General features: G+C 36.4%; 1 protein-coding gene across 1 annotated transcript in view; it reads right to left on the bottom strand.

Moving 5' to 3' along the window:
* LOC112052305 (double C2-like domain-containing protein beta) overlaps positions 1-19,359 on the bottom strand; it is a 48,349-nt gene that overhangs the window by 22,975 nt on the left and 6,015 nt on the right. Inside the window, exon 2 of the mRNA XM_052883014.1 lies at positions 3,384-3,529. Within this exon, the coding sequence (XP_052738974.1) occupies positions 3,384-3,529 (146 nt within the window). The remainder of the gene's footprint in view (positions 1-3,383; positions 3,530-19,359) is intronic.

The raw sequence follows: 19,359 nt of genomic DNA, 5'->3' as shown, positions 1-19,359 counted from the left end.
AATCCTTTCTGAGTGAATCTCCGTCTCAAAAATGTACTATCTACAAAACCTACTGTATTTTCGCTTTTCTTTTCTTTAGCGTTATAGCGTTATTGAGTAACGACCAACAACAAACAACTTTAGTTTTGTGCTAAGTGGCAATTACGCAGCCCGCATGCCAAATATGGAACGCCCTGTCAACTTCATAGAACTGCCTTTCATACAAAGTTTCCCCTTCCATTTCCTCCCTTTATAAATGTGATATTTCGAAAAACCCTTCTAAATGAATCTCTATAATATCAGGAAATTTTTATGCTTTCATTAGGTTTAGTAGTTTTGTCTTTGCATTAATATATCAGTCAGTCACCCTTATTATATACCTACCTATAGATGACTATTATTCTTCTGTTGCTTTGAAAGAACTTTTCAAATTCAAATGCATTTATTGCCAGAATGTAGTGTTTGTGACACTAAAAATGAATAAACATAGGTATTTTCTTTTTTTCTTTCTAGTAATGTCACAGAAAACATAATTGTACAAGTAATGTACAAATATTAAATTACGTTTTAGTGTGGTTTATCCAAGCCCACGGCAGGCTAAGTTCCAACAATAGGCCGCGTGCATGCCTTTCACTATTTTACACAATTACACAATTTGCCTAATATTAGGCGTGCAAGAAAATTATACTAATTATAGAAAAGAAATAAAAAATAATTCGTATACATTTGTATACCTTTGTATAAGAACGTTTATTCTTGAGGAACTCGTCAATTCTTTTTTTAAGCGGCTAAAGATTCTGTTTGTCGAGGAAAGCTTATTCGTTGCTTGCGTAACTGTACTAGCCAATGGGGTGAAGTTGTCAAGTTGAATAAGTCAAAGCGAAGCTTGACTGGGTCCGATAGTGTTATCCTTATCCAACAGTATTTTGTATAGTCAGTAGTTCGATATCTTTAAATGCTTTCTCTTGTAAATTGGACCATAAGTTAATATAAGGTACAGTGTCGAATCAGAAATGCTGACTTATACATTGTTCTTTTTTTCGTTTGGATTTAAGTATTCAGGGAAATGTTTTTCTTCAAGCAAAAACAAATATTCACATAGCGTTTTGGTAACCACATTATTAAAATAATTCTGTGGTATTATCGCCGCAGAATTACCTAAATGAATGTTATTTTCAACAATTTATTCGTATTAATTTGTGTTATAAGGTTGGTATTCTGTGTACTTTATGTGTTTTGCATCACATTTTGCTTATAAATAATCTTACACGTGTCTCTTTAAGGGCCGAAATTCTGCATAGCATCTCTTTTTGGGAAGACTCAAAGTTGGTCAGCTTAATATGCTTCTACACTAGATAAGTACGGTAGCCAATTATGGAGTTTATATAGTGGTTACTTTGGAAGCAGGTTCCAAGAGTCCAGACCTACCAAATATAAGTAAACCTTCCAAGTGTAAAGCGATATTTTTTAAATATTTTCCTCATTATAATATGAGAAACCACCCAAGTCGCCAGTGATTTAGCTTCGTGGCAAAACATGGTAATTTTTTTAGAGAGCACTTGAAAGCTTATAGAGCTTTCAAGCAAAGGGTTGCCACAAAACTAACAGTCTGGCGACTGGAGAGATGATTCACATACAGGCACTACGACTCGATGTAAACAAACCACTAATTAATTTATTATTTTACTGTAAAACACGGCTAAAACTCACGTGATACAACGTCAGAGTATGCCTTACTAGTTTCGAACCCGTACGGGGCCCTTAGTCATGAGATGGTTCTTGCAACGTGGCACGATCCAAATTGCGGCGCGCGCAAACGCTCGCAGCCCGCGTTAAGAGAGGGGGTAAAATTTTCACCTTTATTTGTACATAAAAGTAGTTTTATCCTGTTATCTGGAAAATAATTCAACCACTTCCTAATACCAAATAGGCAGCTATTTTCTTTAATATTTTTTACGTCTTGGTCGCATTATTACGTGAAGCAATTATTAGTATATTTTCTCAGAAGGCTCCAGTATCAAATAAGGGCCGTATTAATTGCCTTTGAGAATATCGAATCATATTGCTAAGTGGCGATGGTATTTCTTGCCGATGTACATCTAATGAAATAATTTGATTTGGTTACGGCAGACGTTTTCAAATTAATAGTATTTACTGGAAAATATAGTCTTCATACTAATTATTAATACTAATGTGAGTTTAGTTTGTTTGTTTGGTTAAGAAATTAGGAATAGAAATAGATTGAATGTTAGAGACGGAAATATTGGACTGTTTATCTCATCAGCAATAGACAGAGTAATTCACGAGAAGGGTTAGGTAGGTTTCGTCAAGGTTTTGTGAAAAATCTATTAAAATGTGAATGTTTTTGGGTAGCTTTGATCGAAAACGCCGCCTTATTCCATCGAGATATAACAAAAACAAAGGAAAGAAAAATATTAACTAGACGAACAAAACAATGCATGGTGGGATATTCCTCTTGTATAGATCTACAATAAATATATGTTTAAAGGATAGCTTACGATATTTATTCTATCTCCTAAAAAAATGGCCACGTATGATGCGGTAATTCAATGTTCTCATGTACGCACGTCGAGGTGCGTGCTTATAGTTTATTTACTGTTAAATTCTGATAAAACGAAGCTAGAATACGATCATCACCTGAATCGTCGAATCGAAATCGTCGAATGTGGACGCTTACTTATATTTGGTGTGCTGAAGGAAGTGACTATTTATACGGAAACCGTACGAATTTATTTGTTGTAATTCATACAATCAGTCATACGAAATTAGGCATCTAAGATCCAGGTCCTCAACAGGGATGATGACAGTTTTTTAAATTGTATATAAATTAAGAGTATGTAAGTATGTAAAGCAATTTTGTAAAAGTAACAGGGATCTAAAGGGTCAGATTTGCGGCGCTGCCGCGGGTCCCTGAAAAACGCCCCATAAAAAATGGTACAAATTAATCACGTAGGTACATAATGATCGTTAAATTTGTATGGGTGTTCAAACAAAATTACTAATATCTTTGTTATTTGTGCGTTTATGTTTATAGTTCATGGATTAAAAAATGTCACATTTAATGTAAGGAATTTTCAGCTAATTACGATAAAAGATTTTTAATAGATTTTGAAATTTTATAATCTTATTTATTTTGCAAATATCCAGGCAATCTGTGCTTTTTATGTATAAATTAGTTAACATTGACCTTATTTACCCGAATGTATCATAAAAATCAATATATTCAAACCTAGTCATCATCCCCATTGTCGAAGCATAAACGAATTTTTTTGGAACTTTCTACGTATATATCATGAGGAATCATGTGTCCATTCGCCAGTCCCTTCGATTTTGTTCGGTTTGAGTTTTTTCGTAAATTCAGTGTTTTTTGTAAATTAGCATACCTTCTAGTCTTGCAACTAATCGACCAACACGTCGTGCTTCAACTTCATCCACTTTCTCAGCTCTTTTAACCACTGCTGCGATGGCTTCGCGTTCTTTTTGAGTCAATGGCGGTTCGCTTCGTGCAGCACTCCAACCTGTTCGTAACCTATGAACAAACAATAAAAAATATATAGTTTTTATATAGGCGGTAGGCACTAAACTACAAATTGTGAGTCTCCAGACAATGCAGGTCTGCACATATAGATAGGTACTAGCGGACGCCCGCGACTTCGTCCGCCTGGAATTAAGTTTTTCACAAATCCCTCGGGAACCATGGATTTTTTCGGGATAAAAATAGCCCATCATTCCAAATTTCAGCCAAATCGCTTCAGTAGTAGCAGCGTTAAATAGTAACAAACATTCCATACAAACTGTCTCGTTTATAATATTAGTAGAAAGTATGATATGAAGTGGACGTTACTGCAATCCATGAAGTTAAGTGATATTCTATGCTAAATAATATTATAAAGAGGTAAAGTTTGTGTGGTTGTAGGGGGTAATCTACAAATCTCTGGATCTGAAACTAAATCGAAAATTCTTTCACAACGTTATTAGTACTTCCAAAATACAACAGGATTACAAGGAACGGGATCTATTTTCTTCTATTCTTGCGCGGCAGTCCGGTTTGCTCCTTCAGTTTTATCACCAAGTGCATTTATACCCACCTGTGGGTTTTACATTCCAAGGTGCCTGTCAATTATTTATCTCTACATCTAAAACTTAACTGACACCTAGCCGCCTTTTAAAAGTAGAAAGAGTATCATGATTATATACTATCTTATTAAACCCTCTTTAATAAGATGGTATATAATGTTGAGGATGTTTATGTGTTTTTTTTTTAATTTTATGCGGTTTCCCCAAGAGAGTCAAACTATTATTTGAGCAGGATTTAGATTTTGTTTCACGGATATCAAATAAAGGAAAACAGTGAACTGAAATAAATTCTTTTGTGTTCATGTACATAATAACAGTTAGATTAGAAGGTCGGGAAGGCTGGAGCATGTTCCCTGCGGGTAGCGTTCTGTCCCGTGGAGTATGTATACATAGCCTTGGTGGAAATGATTTTAGGTAAGCCAAGGTACTCATCGATGTTACTAAAAGGCCTTTATTTTTGTTATGCGAGAACTGTTATTGTTTTAGAATAGACTAGAATATATTTTTATTTGCACACACACAAGTAATAAACGAGACAAACAGAATATACATAAATCTATATGGTCGTGAACAAAAGGTATCCACCTCAGTACGATGCCACAGCGAACTGTGGCGCTGGTTTTCAGGTGAAACCTTGGGTGTTCACGGTTCTATGTTCTATGGTTAACTTAAGACAATATTTATTCAACTATATGATTTATACTAAATAAAATAAAAATAAAGAAACAAAAAGGAACAGAGTAATTATCAACAAAACTAACATATATGGGAAACTAAATTAACAAATCAGGTTTTAGCGATTATATTAATCTATACTAATAATATAAAACGGTAAAGTTTGTGGTGCTGTAGGGGAAAATTTCTGGATCTACTGAACTGATTTTCAAAATTCTTTTATCGCTAGAAAGCCACGTTATTTCTGAGCTTCAAAAGCTATATTTTATCTCCGTATTCTTACGGGAACGGGAACTACGCGGGTGAAACCGTGGGGCGTCGTGCACTAGATTATACTAATATTAGAAAGACGTAAATTTTGTGGTATTGTAGGTGTACCTAATGTCTACTACTGAACCCATTTTGAAAATTAAATAAAAGCCAGTTATTTGTGAGTGTCATAATAGGCTATTTTATCCCAGTGTTCCCACGGGAACGGGAACTAGGCACGCGTTTGAATCAGCGGGGCTTCCGCAAGTATTTGTATATTGAGAGCTATTTTATGTTTTGGCGAACTTAATGTGACACATTCTGATCCTTGCCTTACTTAAACATACTTTAAAACTTTAATGCTCTCTCCTATTATAGAGTGAGATCCCAGTCACAGAAAAGATTAGACAGTGGATTCAAATCCGGTCCGGGGCATGCATCTCCAACTTTTCATATGTGTGCATTTTAAGCAGTTAATTATCACGTGTCTCAAATGGTAAAGGAAAAACATCGTAAGGGAACCTGCATACCAGAGAATTTCCGTAATTCTCTGCGTGTGTGAAGTCTGCCAATCCGCATTGGGCCAGCGTGGTGGACTATTGGCCTAACCCCTCTCATTCTGAGACTTGAGCCGAATATGGGTTGATAATGATGAAACTTTTAGAATCGGTAGCATAACATATTTATAGAAAGGAATGAATACTCGCTAAGCCGAAAGTGGTTGTTTCACAGGTAGCAGATATCAAAGGTGGGAAAGTGGCTCATTTAGGGGGTATGAAAAATAGATGTTGGCAGTTTCTCAACCAAGCCGACATGCACACAAAATTTCATAAAAATCCGTCCAGCCGGAGAAGTTTCACGGCCTCCATGGCGCAGTGGTATGCGCGGTGGATTTACAAAACGGAGGTCCTGGGTACGATCCCCAGCTCAGCAGATTGTGATTTTTTTAATTGATCCAGGTCTGGCTGATGGGAGGCTTCAGCCGTAGTTACCGGCAAAGACGTACCGCCAAGCTATTTAGCGTTCTGGTACGATGCCGTGTAGAAGCCGGAAGGCGTGTGGATTTTCATCCTCCTCCTAACAAGTTAACCCGTTTCCTTCTTAGACTGCATCATCACTTACCATCAGGTGAGATTGTAGTCAAGGGCTAACTTGTAAAGTATAAAAAAAAAGTTTGGTAACAAACCGCGACAGGAGAGTATTTGTATATTAGATTCATTATCTCTCTTACTAAATTTGATGCAAGGTATTTATCTTTTTTTATCACTTTGATATCAGACGGGTTTGATAATCCCGCAAATGGCTGCGTAACACATGACGTCCTTTAGAAATACCCTCCTTATTTCCCATGAAAATCTCCAACGTAAGTACCTACGTTCATATAAATCAGAACACAATGTTAGAACCTCATATTATATTTTTTTAATACGCTAAATCTACATTTAATGGATGACCTGATGTCAGATGACGATGCAGTCGAAGACTACTACTAGTAGGTACATAGGTTTCTTAATTCCTTGGGGTTTATCACTCTTTCCCCATTCATATTGATTTAGTTGGAAAGTTCTCATCAATACAAATTAATCAAGCCTAAACACGAGCTGTAAATAGTTGAAGAGTTCCGTCGTCTGTATTGTCGCTCCATCATCAGATCGATTCATGAAATTGTCACTAGTCACCCATATAATTTTTAAAAACTTCCCTCGATTTCTCCAGGATTCCATCATCAGCTCCTGAGATGTTTACTATGGGACCACATGGGAAGTATAACCTTTAAAACAAAAAAGAATTTTTCAAATCGGTTCAGGCGTCTTCGAGTAATCGATGTACAATGTACATACATTAAAAAAAACCGATCAACTTGAGAAACTCCTCCTTTTTGAAGTCGATTAAAAACTAAATATTTAACTTGCAATTTTTGTGTTGGTGACCACCAACGAATTCAAGCCATGGTGTTCAAAGATCAATGAGTCAGCCTATCGTCATTTGAGGATCATTCAAGCATTACACGCTCAGTGTAACCGAAAGAAGGGCTCCAGAGAGTGGAACCTCCTCACAATACGCATCGTTTTAAGGATTTCCTTCCTTTGTATCATCTAACCCTTGTTATGTCTATAGCGTATATATATGTCAACAGTCTATAACGAAAGTTTCTCAAGAAGTTGGTCGAAACTTCTCCCATTAAGATCATTTTTAAGTGAAACGACTAACGAAACAATAACGATTGATTAAATAGTCCACATACGTCGTTCACATCGAGTTTTCTGAAACTTTCGATTGGAGAAATAATTGTGTAATTATTTATTTAGGAAAAGAAAAAAACGAAACAATAGTCTTATTACTAAAAGTTACTACTAAGTAAGTATACAATGTACAAGTACATGCATAATTAATATAAGTATACATAAACTAGCTGATGCCGCGCGGTTTCACACGCGTGGTTCCCATTCCCGTAGGAATACGTGAATAATATATAGCATATAGCCTTCCTCGATAAATAGGCTATGTAACACTAAAAGAATTTTTCAAAACGGACCAGTAGTTCCTTAGATTAGCGCGTTCAATCAAACAAACAAACAAACAAACTCCTCAGCTTTTTAATGTTAGTATAGATGTGTAAATCCAAATAATTAATGTGATGGTAGTTGCAATAGTATAAACCCTGTCGCAACTTTCATTATAGATAATTACACCCTATTACACCATTCAAAATTATCAATTTTAAATTAAAAAAAAATCTTAATGAATAAAAAGTAACTAAATATTAATAAAAGAAAAACTAAATAAATAAATAATGTGTGTGTGTGTGTGTGTCTGTGTGTTTGTGTGTTATTATATAATTGAAATGGTGACAAAATTAACGCAGATTTCAGTTTAAAAACTAAGATAACATCTACATGAAGTTTGCTATCGCCAAACAATTTTTCGCACAGTTTATTTTTGGACGGAAAACTTTGTTAAGAGTTTATACATTTTCTATTTTTAGATTTTAGATCACGATGGAATTCATAATGAATATTTGCTTAACTAAAATCAATATCGCCTTCAACAGAAACAAAATATTCAGGTCAGTAAGTAATGTAGAGATGAGACGAGGGGTTGTTTGGCGCTGGATATTTCCATGTTCATCGTATAATTTTAATTTATATCGGTATTCGTGGAACGATACATTGAGTTCCAGTTAATTTCCATATAAATAATATTTCGCATTATTTCTGCTTAATAAGCCACTACAAATATGCGAAATAATTTATTTGTTTATGATTAATTAACAAGTGATCAAGTTCAGCTTAATATGATCAGCCGTCAATTAATATGTATGTTCAACACGTGTAAAATTAACTGATTGTGTAAAGTAGATAGTTAGCTAATTGGCTTGAACAACCTTTGTTTTTCGGACTAATTAGCCAACGATATTCCATTATGATAAGCGATGATGCAGTCTAGTATAGTAACGGATCACAGAACAAAGTTATTGTAGTAAGCTAAGCTTTACTTGGAAGAGGTACCCACAACCTTGTCTAGCTTTTACGCGGCATTATTACGTACCCCTAAATTGGAAGGTAGTATGTCTTTACTGCAACCATCAGCCACGGCTAAAGAAAGTATCTGAGCTTGATTTCTTCTGGTGTCTCTCCATTAACGAGGTTGGCGGTTAGCTTTTTAGACTTCTTGTCTATGGCTAGGCGGAAAAAGTTCTCAGACTGTCTTTATGCCAATCCACTTCTTTTATATTGTATAGTCAGAACATATTTATTATTTCTACTTCTCTTTGCCTTGCGATATTACACATCTATAATGTCGTAAAATATGTCCCAGATATAAGATCGTCAGCTAATTGATGGTTTCAATTAACACGATCTTTTAGACTAAGTAGTCTAAAGTCAAAGTTAAAATTCATTTATTTATTCAAGTGGGTTTAGTTTACAAGCACTTTTAAAACGTCAGGTTATCATCATCATGAGATGGGTTAGGGCCAATAGTCCACCACACTGGCCCAATGCGGATTGGCAGACTATGAACGCGCAGAGAATCAAGAAAATTCTGTAGATATACAGGTTTTCTCACGATGTTTTTCCTTCACCGTTTTTGAGGCACGTGATATTCATTTCTTAATGCACATAACTGAAAGTTTTTGCCCCGGACCGGATACGGTTCGTTCGTATCCGTTCGTATCCATCACGGGCTATCACGTCAGGATATGTTATAATATAAAGTTGATTGAGGGTACCAAACGCACCTTCGTTAGAGAACCCACAACAAACTCAGTCAAGGTTTTTGTTCAAGAAAGCTGAAGATTCTTATTAATATTAATGTGAATCTATATCTATACTAATATTATAAAGAGGTAAAGTTTGTAAGTTTGTAAGTTTGTCACATTTTTTAAATGGGGTAATCTTCGGAACTACTGGTCCGATTTTAAAAATTCTTTCACCAGTAGAATGCTACATTATCGGGGAGTGCTATAGGCTATATTTTATATTGGTATCATATATATTAGCTGAGTTATCACAGTTTTTGTCATACAGGTCGGACCGAAAATCCTCTTAGGCAGACTTATTCGCATGCGCTGCCTTAACCATTGTGTAAAATTGAAATTAATGTATGGAGGCTTTATGTATCTTTAAAAGTTCTACAAAAAAGTCCGCGACACCATATACCTATCTTCTATACATTAGCAGATATAGTACCTTTTGTGTTTTAAAAATTATTAATTTTATATACTTAGGTTTGCGTCATTATTTATGCTACTTAACTTAAATCCTTATCAAAATAAATTATTTAATAATCACAAGGATGTTATGGAGATAAGATTTGCCCTTTATAGTATGTTAATTAGTTAAATAGTTTCGGAGATAATACAAAATTTCTAAAAGGCGGAATGCCGCTTATGTTTAAGCGCCAACCGCCAAATTAAGTTGAACCTTCCTCTATAGGTTTCTACGTATTTTATAGGGATCAGCATTTTTGGTTACTAAACTCTATGTAGGCGTTTTATCCATCTACCAATAGATGGCGTTGAGCAAAAACACCATATTTTTGTACGGCGCTAGGGAGATTTATGCCGACTACATGATGATCGAAATTGATTGTACATACATTGATGTTGGTGGTGAAAAATTTACTTAGATTTTGGCAAGTCGATGTTAATTGTTAATGATTATGTTCTACTTCTAGGCACGTACCACGTAGGTAGTTAAAGTTAGCTAGGTACTGTTTGACTGACACTGACTCTGTCTATTTACGTATTTGCTTTTTAGATTTAGAAATAGAGATTAGAGACATACTTTAAGTTTTAATTTATAGTTTAGATACGTCGTACTTTCTTTGTTTAGGTTCAGGTAATCAGGTTTAAACTTTAAATTCAAATAAATAATTTGTAATTTTATTTTATTCGTTTCGTTTCGACTTTCGACTTTCGTCATACGTATTTCGTGTAATTAGTTATTATTTCGTTTTATGGTATTATTTCGATTGTTGTGTATATAAATTAATTAAAACTTAGTAAGTGTAATTATAGTGTTTTGTGTTAACTTAATTTTGTAAAAGATATACATACGTAGTCTATACTAATATTATAAAGAGGTAAAGTTTGTAAGTTTGTAAGTTTGTCACATTTTTTAAATGGGGTAATCTTCGGAACTACTGGTCCGATTTTAAAAATTCTTTCACCAGTAGAATGCTACATTATCGGGGAGTGCTATAGGTAGGTATTTTATATTGGTATCATATATATTAGCCGAGTTATCACAGTTTTTGTCATACAGGTCGGACTGAAAATCCTCTTATACAGACTTATTCGCATGCGCTGCCTTAACTATTGTGTAAAATTGAAATTAATATATGGAGACTTTATGTATCTTTAAAAGTTCTACAAAAAAGTCCGCGACACCATATATCTATCTTCTATATATTAGCTGATATATAGAAGAAAAAAGGCCTTTTGTGTTTTAAAAATTATTAATTTTATATACTTAGGTTTACGTCATTATTTATACAACTAAACTTTAATCCTTATTAAAATAAATTATTTAATAATCACAAGGGTATTATGGAGATAAGATTTGCCCTTTACAGTATGTTAATTACTTAAATAGTTTCGGAGATAATACAAAATTTCTAAAAGACGCAGAAATTCCGCTATATGACGCCCGGCGCTTTTATTTACATAGTTCCCGTTCCCGTGTGAATATGGGGATCAAACATAGCCTATGACACTCGCAAATAACGTAGCTTTCTATTAGTAAAACAATTTTCCAAATCGGTCCAGTAGATCCAGAGATTACCTCCTACAACCACACGAACTTTACCTCTTTATATTATTAGCATAGAAGTCTTTATTTATCTTGGTCATACCACCACTCTCGAAGGACTGGACCGATTTTGCTAAGGGCAGGAGTAAGATTGAGAAGTTACAGGGTAGGGGTAGGGTACGGGTAGGGAAACGTAGGGGTAGGGTAGGTTTAGAGCCGGGTTTGGGGTAGTGGTAGGGTAGGGGTAGAGGTAGGGTAGTGGTAGGGTAGAGGTACGGGTAGGATAGGGAAGTGGTAGGGTAGGGGTAGGATAGGCGTGAGATAGGGGTAGGAAAGGGATAAGGTACGGGGAGGGTAGGGGTAGGATAGGGTAGGGTGTAGGTAAGGTAGGGGTAGGGTTGGGGTAGGGTTGGGGTAGGTTTGGGGTAGGGTAGGGGTAGGGGTAGGGTAGATGTAGGGGTTGGGTAGGGTAGGGTTGGGGTAGTGGTAGGGTAGGGGTAGGGGTAGGGTAGGGGTAGTAGTAAAGTTGACATCGAAATTTACGCAGACGAAGTCGCGGGCGTCCGCTAGTGCTTTATAAGCAAAACATTACGTGTAGGTATATAAAGCTGCACAAATGCTCATTCACAACAGGCAACTGCGCCATGGAAATCGCCTTATTAATATTCCACTATTAGGTAAACATTTGAACAGACTACCTCTCACAGATTTGAGGTAGGGGTAGGTACTCGTACGGTAATTTATTCACTTTAATGGTTTTATGCTCGCCGGAAACATACGTAAATCCCGGCTTTTTAAAGCTTATGTATTTTCTACGTAGAGGTAATCCTCTTATAATATATATATACAATACATATATATACATTTCGCTAGAAAGTCATAACTGAATATCGAAATAATTAATTTGATGGTGGGTCAATATAACCATAACATTAACTTATGGATAGCCACTGCTGGACATAACACATTTTTAGGGTTTAAAAACACGACAGTCCTGATCCTCATATGCACGTAATATTATTGGCAACCATATCCTTCAGACCATTGCCCTTGAGGAAATATGTTCCGAACCAGTTCTGTCGCAAAGAGCTTCTTCCACTAGGTACAGAACCTACCTAAAGCTTTCTGCACTTCAACTTTAACTCGCTATTCCAAATTACTCTTTCACTCTTCTACTCCCATTCTCTATAACTACTCGTATATAATATACCAGTAGTTATCAGGGCAATTGTGTGAGGTTTCTGTGAAATGGTTATATTTATCTCGTATTATGAACGAGACATGAATCTCTATAGAATATTATTAGATAATAATATGAATCTTGAGTCAGTTTAATATTTGGAACAGGAAATTCGATACGCTTCAGATGGAATATTTTTCTCATATTATACTTTAATTTATTATATAACTAGCCGTGCCCCGCTGGGATATATACTATCCCAATCCCATTTATAAGAAGATATCGGAATAAAAAGTGTAAAACCAGACTTCATCTATTGATGCTGTGCCCCATTCAGAATAGTACAGTCGTTCAGATACGTCGAGCCGATATCCATAAAAAATCATTTTTCCAAATTTTCAAATATTTTTATAAATCTTCGTTCCGCAAGAACTTTTTGTAAAGTATCCGAAAACATGAATGAAAACAAAAAGATGAATGATATCGGTTGAATTGGTGGTCCCAGATTATGTAAGGCATGCCGAAAAGGAAATGAAATATTATTTTAAATATCCATGATTTTATTAATTAAATTTAACATGAATCTTATCTTTTTCCTCCCTCCAATTTATCTTAGACCGGTTCGAACTGTGTTTTGGCTTTACTAATTTTGCACTCTGACTTTATAGTATAGTAACTATGTAAGCTTGCTTAAATATCATCACCAGCTTTTATGATCTTCAATATCCCTGCTACTCTTTTTGTCTATCGCTATCTATGCTACTACTAACTACTACTAATACTACTAACTAGTACTAACATTATAAAGAGGTAAAGTTTGTAAATTTGTGAGGCTGTACTCTGTCTCTACTGAACCGATTTCTGAAAATTCTTTTACCAATAGACAGCCACGTCATATGTGATTGTCAATATAATGTTTTATCCTTGTATTCCCACGGGAACAAAAACTACACGGAAACCGAGGGACGTCTGTTACAATATAAATGTAGAAATCACCTACATATTGTAATACTCAGGGATCAGTAGAACATTTTGTACACCGTTGTGCCTAGTGGGAGTTTTCAATATTTTCATATTGTTACTATCGCGTTGACGTAATTTATATGGAATTGACAGTTGTACAGTAGTGCCACTAGATGGCGCTGTTTCAATTCCTTAGAAATTCGTGTTTACGTTAACGCGATCGTCACCGTATCAACTGCCACCAGGCCCTCTGATTACTGACAAGCAAATTTTTCGTGAGTAGCTTCATCTCGATGAGACGAGCAACTTTTTTATTTACGAAAATTTTTGATTCTGGTAGCTAACAGAGTTACCAGGAAATGAAAATTTCACAGCGTCGGAACGAGGTAATGTACCACGCAATTTGTAGGACAATGTGGCTGTTAAATTAAATTGTATAACTATTAATTAAGCAATAGTAAAAAAAACAGCTGGTTAGTAAGAATTTTTAATAACCTCGTTATTGATACAAGTTGGGAGGAGGGAAGAGTAACAAAAGGTGTTCCCTCAGGTGTACAAAATGTTCTAGGGATCCCTGACTATAATCTCAACGTTGCATATAGCTTAGAATTTGAATATCGCATAATATTACAGCTATTTTCCGTATTAGCCTTGTCAGGAATGTTTAATAGAAGATGCCAGTTTAAACATGCACTCTTGCTGCTTCGAGCCTGAACTTGAATTTCATAAATCTCATACAAAATATGCTACTCAACTTTATCGTCGTTTGCATCTTATTTGCCTCTATTAAACATCCCACTTCTGGGCATAAGCTCGTTTGATATAGTACCTGTTACAAGTTTAAGTACTTAATTCCACCATGCTCTTTTGATACGGGTCGATGAACTTCGAGATAAAAAGATTGTGTTACGATCAGTAGATACTCGATAGCAGCGGCGAAGAGTCCATACAAGACGATTCCCGCCGGGTAATCGTTTAAAAATCCATACATATTGATTACTTTCGCCAAAATTCCAACATTCGCCACTGATAGATAGTCATAGATACCTTTTTGAGACGTATGGTACTGTAGTCTCCGAAATACAGTAATCACTACGAACTATCTACTCAATGCTATACTAAGATTTTTAATATAGAAGACATATCGAATTGAATCTGAGGCTTTATGATCATTAGGTGAATAACAATAACTTTAAATAGTTTAAAAAACTAAAATCATGATTTTAGCACGCACTAAAAATTACAAATACTGGATTTAATTCACGTGACTAATTTTTTCGTATTCCTGACAGTGAACCCTTTCATTTGACATCCATATCATGGGGTGGATTTTAAACAGCCAATCCGCCATATTGGATTTTTAATGACGTTTCTTAGCTAGTCATATATTGTAATTATAACTCAGAGCGTGTGCAAAATTTCATCCTAATCTATGACCGAGAAGTGGGTCAAATTAAGATTCCAAGATTTTCTTACATACACAGTTACAAGTGAAGCTAATATAAAGCGTGTACGAGTAAATAGTAGGTATATGAAGGAAAATCTTTGCAACACATTCGATCTAAATTATTTTGAGATGGGTACGAGTATACTCGTAACAACAGAATTGGATCCTTCAATAAATAAGTGGAATGCACTCAAAGGAAATCCCCGATGGATACCTCAGAGCCATTGTAAATACTGGACACTTATGAAGGTACACTTCATTCGTTTGTTGAGGTATTGTGGAAAGGTATATTTTATTGAGGGAAATAAAAGAATGAAACAATTTTGGCTGGTGGGAGGCTTCGGCCGTGGCTAGTTACCGCCCTACTGACAAAGACGTATCGTCAAGCGATTTAGCGTTCCGGTATGATGTCGTGTAGAAATCGAAAGGGGTGTGGATTTTCATCCTCCTCCTAACAAGTTAGCCCGCTTCCGTGTTAGATTGCATCGTCACTTACCATCAAGTGAGATTGTAGTCAAGAGTAACTTGTAAAGATTAAAAAAAACATGAATCATTAACAAAAATAGTGGTGCTCTGGCGCCCTTGAGATCGCGGCGCCCGGGTGCGACGCACCCCTTGCACTATAGGTAAAGACGCCTCCGAGGATGACAGAACACGTCGACTTCTCTTAACCCTTCCGCCACCTCTTTCTGTGACATCACAACCTCACAGAAGGAGACCACAGCTTCCCAGGATTTCACAGGCCACAGGAGAGATGAAAATGGTTATTTTTTTCCGCGTTTCTACAATTATGTCCCTATCATCATGGTGATATAAGGATGAAAAGTTGAAGTGTGCATGTCTAGAAAATGCCTATTTACTCTTGGAAGGTGCTCAAATCAAACGTAGCAAGAAACACAAACGCCGGAAGGGCGGTCACCACTTCAGCTGTTCCACTTTAGCTGGGCTAGAAACGTTGACTTTGAGCCTAATTATTGTTCTATATGTGCCCAAGCCAGTGTTTTAAGTATAGGTTTTACAAGTTTATTACTTTCTGCTACGGCTGTAAATAATTGTAATATTAGGTATACCTTAAATTATAATCTTAAAGGTCTTATAATCTTAAAGGTCTAAAGGTAAATCTTAAAATATTACCTATCTGTATCTATTAGCCGTGATAGTCCAGTAGACCTCTGCCTACGATTCGGAGGTCGTAGGTTCGTATCTGGTCCGGGACATGCACCTCCCAACTCTAGAGTTATATGAATTTTAAAATATTAAATATCACGTGTCTCGTACGGTGAAAGAAACATATCGTGAGGAAACCAGCGTGCCTGAGAATTTTCTTAATTATCTACGTATGTGAAGTCTGCCATGAATACGGTGGACTAAGCACAACCCCTCTCATTTTGAGACGAGACTCGTGCTCAACAGTGAGCCGAGATACGGGTTGTTAATGATGATGATATTATCTATCTATGTTACAGCTATTTTTCAGCTGCTATAATACTAGCAGATGCCCGCAACTGCGTACATGTGAAAAACTGTTTTTTCAAGAATGAGTTGAATGGGAATTGAACCATGGACTGTTCTAGAATTTAGGATAGCGGTGTAAATGACTAACTAACATAGGTACACAAACTTTGTTTGTTTAAGGTTTAATTTTGGTTGTAGGTACTTACCTATATATTCTGTACGTCGATACTCTATTTCGATAGATCAGTCAAGGAAGCCTTTTTAATGCAGTGTTGAATTAATGTATAGGTAGACAAGATAATATTACCTTGTACCTTGTACATCTGTTGTATTGATTAAAAGTGTAACTAGATAATGCAGCTCTTTCCAAAGGGTAGATAATGGAGTACAACTCTAATCTATCTAATATATTTAAACGAGAAATTCTGGTATAAATTGATACACTTAATATTTGACGATCTGCAACTGCACCAGAAAGGTCCTGCCCCTTATCACACGTTATCCCTTGATTGCTATCTCACCCCTGTAGCCAAGTGGCGTCGATTCTCTTACTACGATCGCTAACGCTCCGAAAACTAGAAAAATGTATGGGAATGACAGATCTTGATCACGTGACCTGTCGATAGCAAATGTCATTCCCATACATCATTCTAGTTTTCGAAGCGTTAGCGATCGTAGAAAGAGAATCGACGTGCCACTTAGCTACACGGGTGAGATAGCAATCAAGGGATAACGTGTCATTGACTCATTGAATACAAAAATTGTCGTTGAATACATTGAAAACAAAGTTATGAACAGATAAACACTATAATATCACTGTTGATATAGATACATCATTGTGTAGGTACTTTAAGTTTAGACTTTATGGCATAATATTGTGTTTACTAGGAAACAGCGGGACAGAGCAATATAAGCTTTACCAGGAACCGATATTGTTATGTTGCCTTTGAGCTCGTTTGCATCATTATTTGCATTGGTTCTGCATTGAGTTAATAAATCCATCTAGTATCATAATTATACGTATAATCTTTGTTGAAAACCATATATTTTTATTATTAGGTATTATTTTTTTTTTATTGAGAAATAATGCAATATGGAAATTAAGTAACTTATCCTAATAACTATACAAATCATGCCCATGTGAAATGGTGGCAAGTGGCTGCATTTGCGCGCTGGACAGCCAGGCTGATCCTTTGCGCAAAAAATGAGCCAGCCCTTCTGTCACCAGTCGAGGCAACTAGCCGCGGTGAAATGATTCGGTGAAATTTTTTGGCACTGCGACTCCATGCCCCAAGGGTCTCCACGGCAAAAGCTTTTTCTGCTGCGGCTCCCGGTCTTGATTCTGTCTCCCAGATATGACACGGTGATAATGTGTCAAAGCATGTAGCATCCCACATAATTGCCCGCCCCATTTCCCAGGGAACCAGCGTCAATCCATCAGGTCTCTTGCCATCATTCTGACGGTTCGATTAGCGCAGGAATATTTGTGGTGGCAAGAGCCCTTTTTATTATATCACTTAGAGAGCCATGCCGAAATAGCCTACCGCTACTTTCAGTCCGCGGGCTTGGTATTACTGAATATCTACTTCACGTTATTTCACCATTATCAGGCACTTTTTTCTTTTAAATGAAACCCTCATTGGTCCAGACCAGGTTAGCTTAGGGCTTTTATCACGAGGCCTTGGTCCAAGTCTCGGCTTTGATCTATTAAGCTTTCATCCTTTCATTTTTATTTCGGTAAAAGCACGTACCTAGTTAGGAAGTTGGAGGTGTAGTAACACCGAACATTATCTTTGACCACCAAGGATATTTTGACAACATAAATATACATTTGTCGGTGTTTACCGACAAATGGCGGTATATCCATTCACAATGGCTAGATTTTTATATCTATATAAAATCAGACATTGTCACTAAGCCCGCGCTTTGGAGCAGCGTGGTGGTTCTAAGCTACATATCCATATACTATAACTATAAGGGCCATTAAACAGGGTGATGATGATTAAATATCTTAGTTAGACAGTTAGTGTAGTCAACATTGATATTTGCAGTAGAAATCTACCTGTTTAGTTAACGATGATAATAAAGCATGTATACCTACTTATAGTTAATACGAAATCTATGAATTTTATCGTGCGAATGGCAAAGGAGGACTTGCTTTAAGGGGTAGGAGTACCGCTATTAACGGAAGCGAGTAAACAAAAGTTTTGACAAAAGAGTGTAGGGTGGTGATAACTCAGGTTCCTTTGTTCTCGATAACTAGGTGTATTGATCCAGAACCTCCGTGAAACTTTTAATTAACAACGGTCCTTGTTATTTTTGTCCACACTCCTGATCTAGATAATAGATGAGAGCTCTGTTTATTTCTGATCGCGCTAATTGCTATAGGCTCCTGAATGAGATCTCAGTGACGTCACTAGGGGGTTTGGAGGTGCAGGTAGAGTAGTAACTAGACACGACTACTACCAGACCGTACTCTGAGCTATTTCAGAAAATATAAATACCTAAATGGACTTTTGCTGGAAAAGGAATCCCAAACATTAAAGCCTACTTTAAAAAGTCTTGTTCTAATAAGTGCCTAATCTCTCTTGACTTAAGTGTTAGGGATTAGGCGAGCTATGCTCAAAGTATATCTGCGTAGTTGAATCAGAGATGAGGAGATCCGCAGAAGAATCAAAGTTATCGACAGCTCAACGAGTCGCAAAGCTGAAGTAGTATATAGTTAGAAAAGCCGATGAATGTTATGGGTTCTAAGGTCCTGGAATGGCGACCCCGCTTCCGTATGCGCAGTGTTATTCGATCCACTGCCAGGTGGATCGAAGATATTAAACAGGTTGCAGGTAACCGCTGGATACAGGCGGCTCAAAACTGTGTTTTTGCAAGTCCTTTAGAGAGTTTTATGCCTTTATCAGTAGACGTTCATCAGCTTGTTCTTTTATTTTTATTCTTTACAAGTAAGCCCTTAACCACAATCTTACCAGATGGTAAGTGATGATGCAATCTAAGAAGGAAGCGGCCTAACTTGTTAGTTAGAGGGTGAAAATCCACATACAGTTTCT

Source organism: Bicyclus anynana, chromosome 8, assembly GCF_947172395.1.
Source record: "Bicyclus anynana chromosome 8, ilBicAnyn1.1, whole genome shotgun sequence".
NCBI lineage: Eukaryota > Metazoa > Arthropoda > Insecta > Lepidoptera > Nymphalidae > Bicyclus > Bicyclus anynana.
Note: the sequence above shows the minus strand (reverse complement) of the source record. Positions and strands in the feature narration are given on the sequence as shown.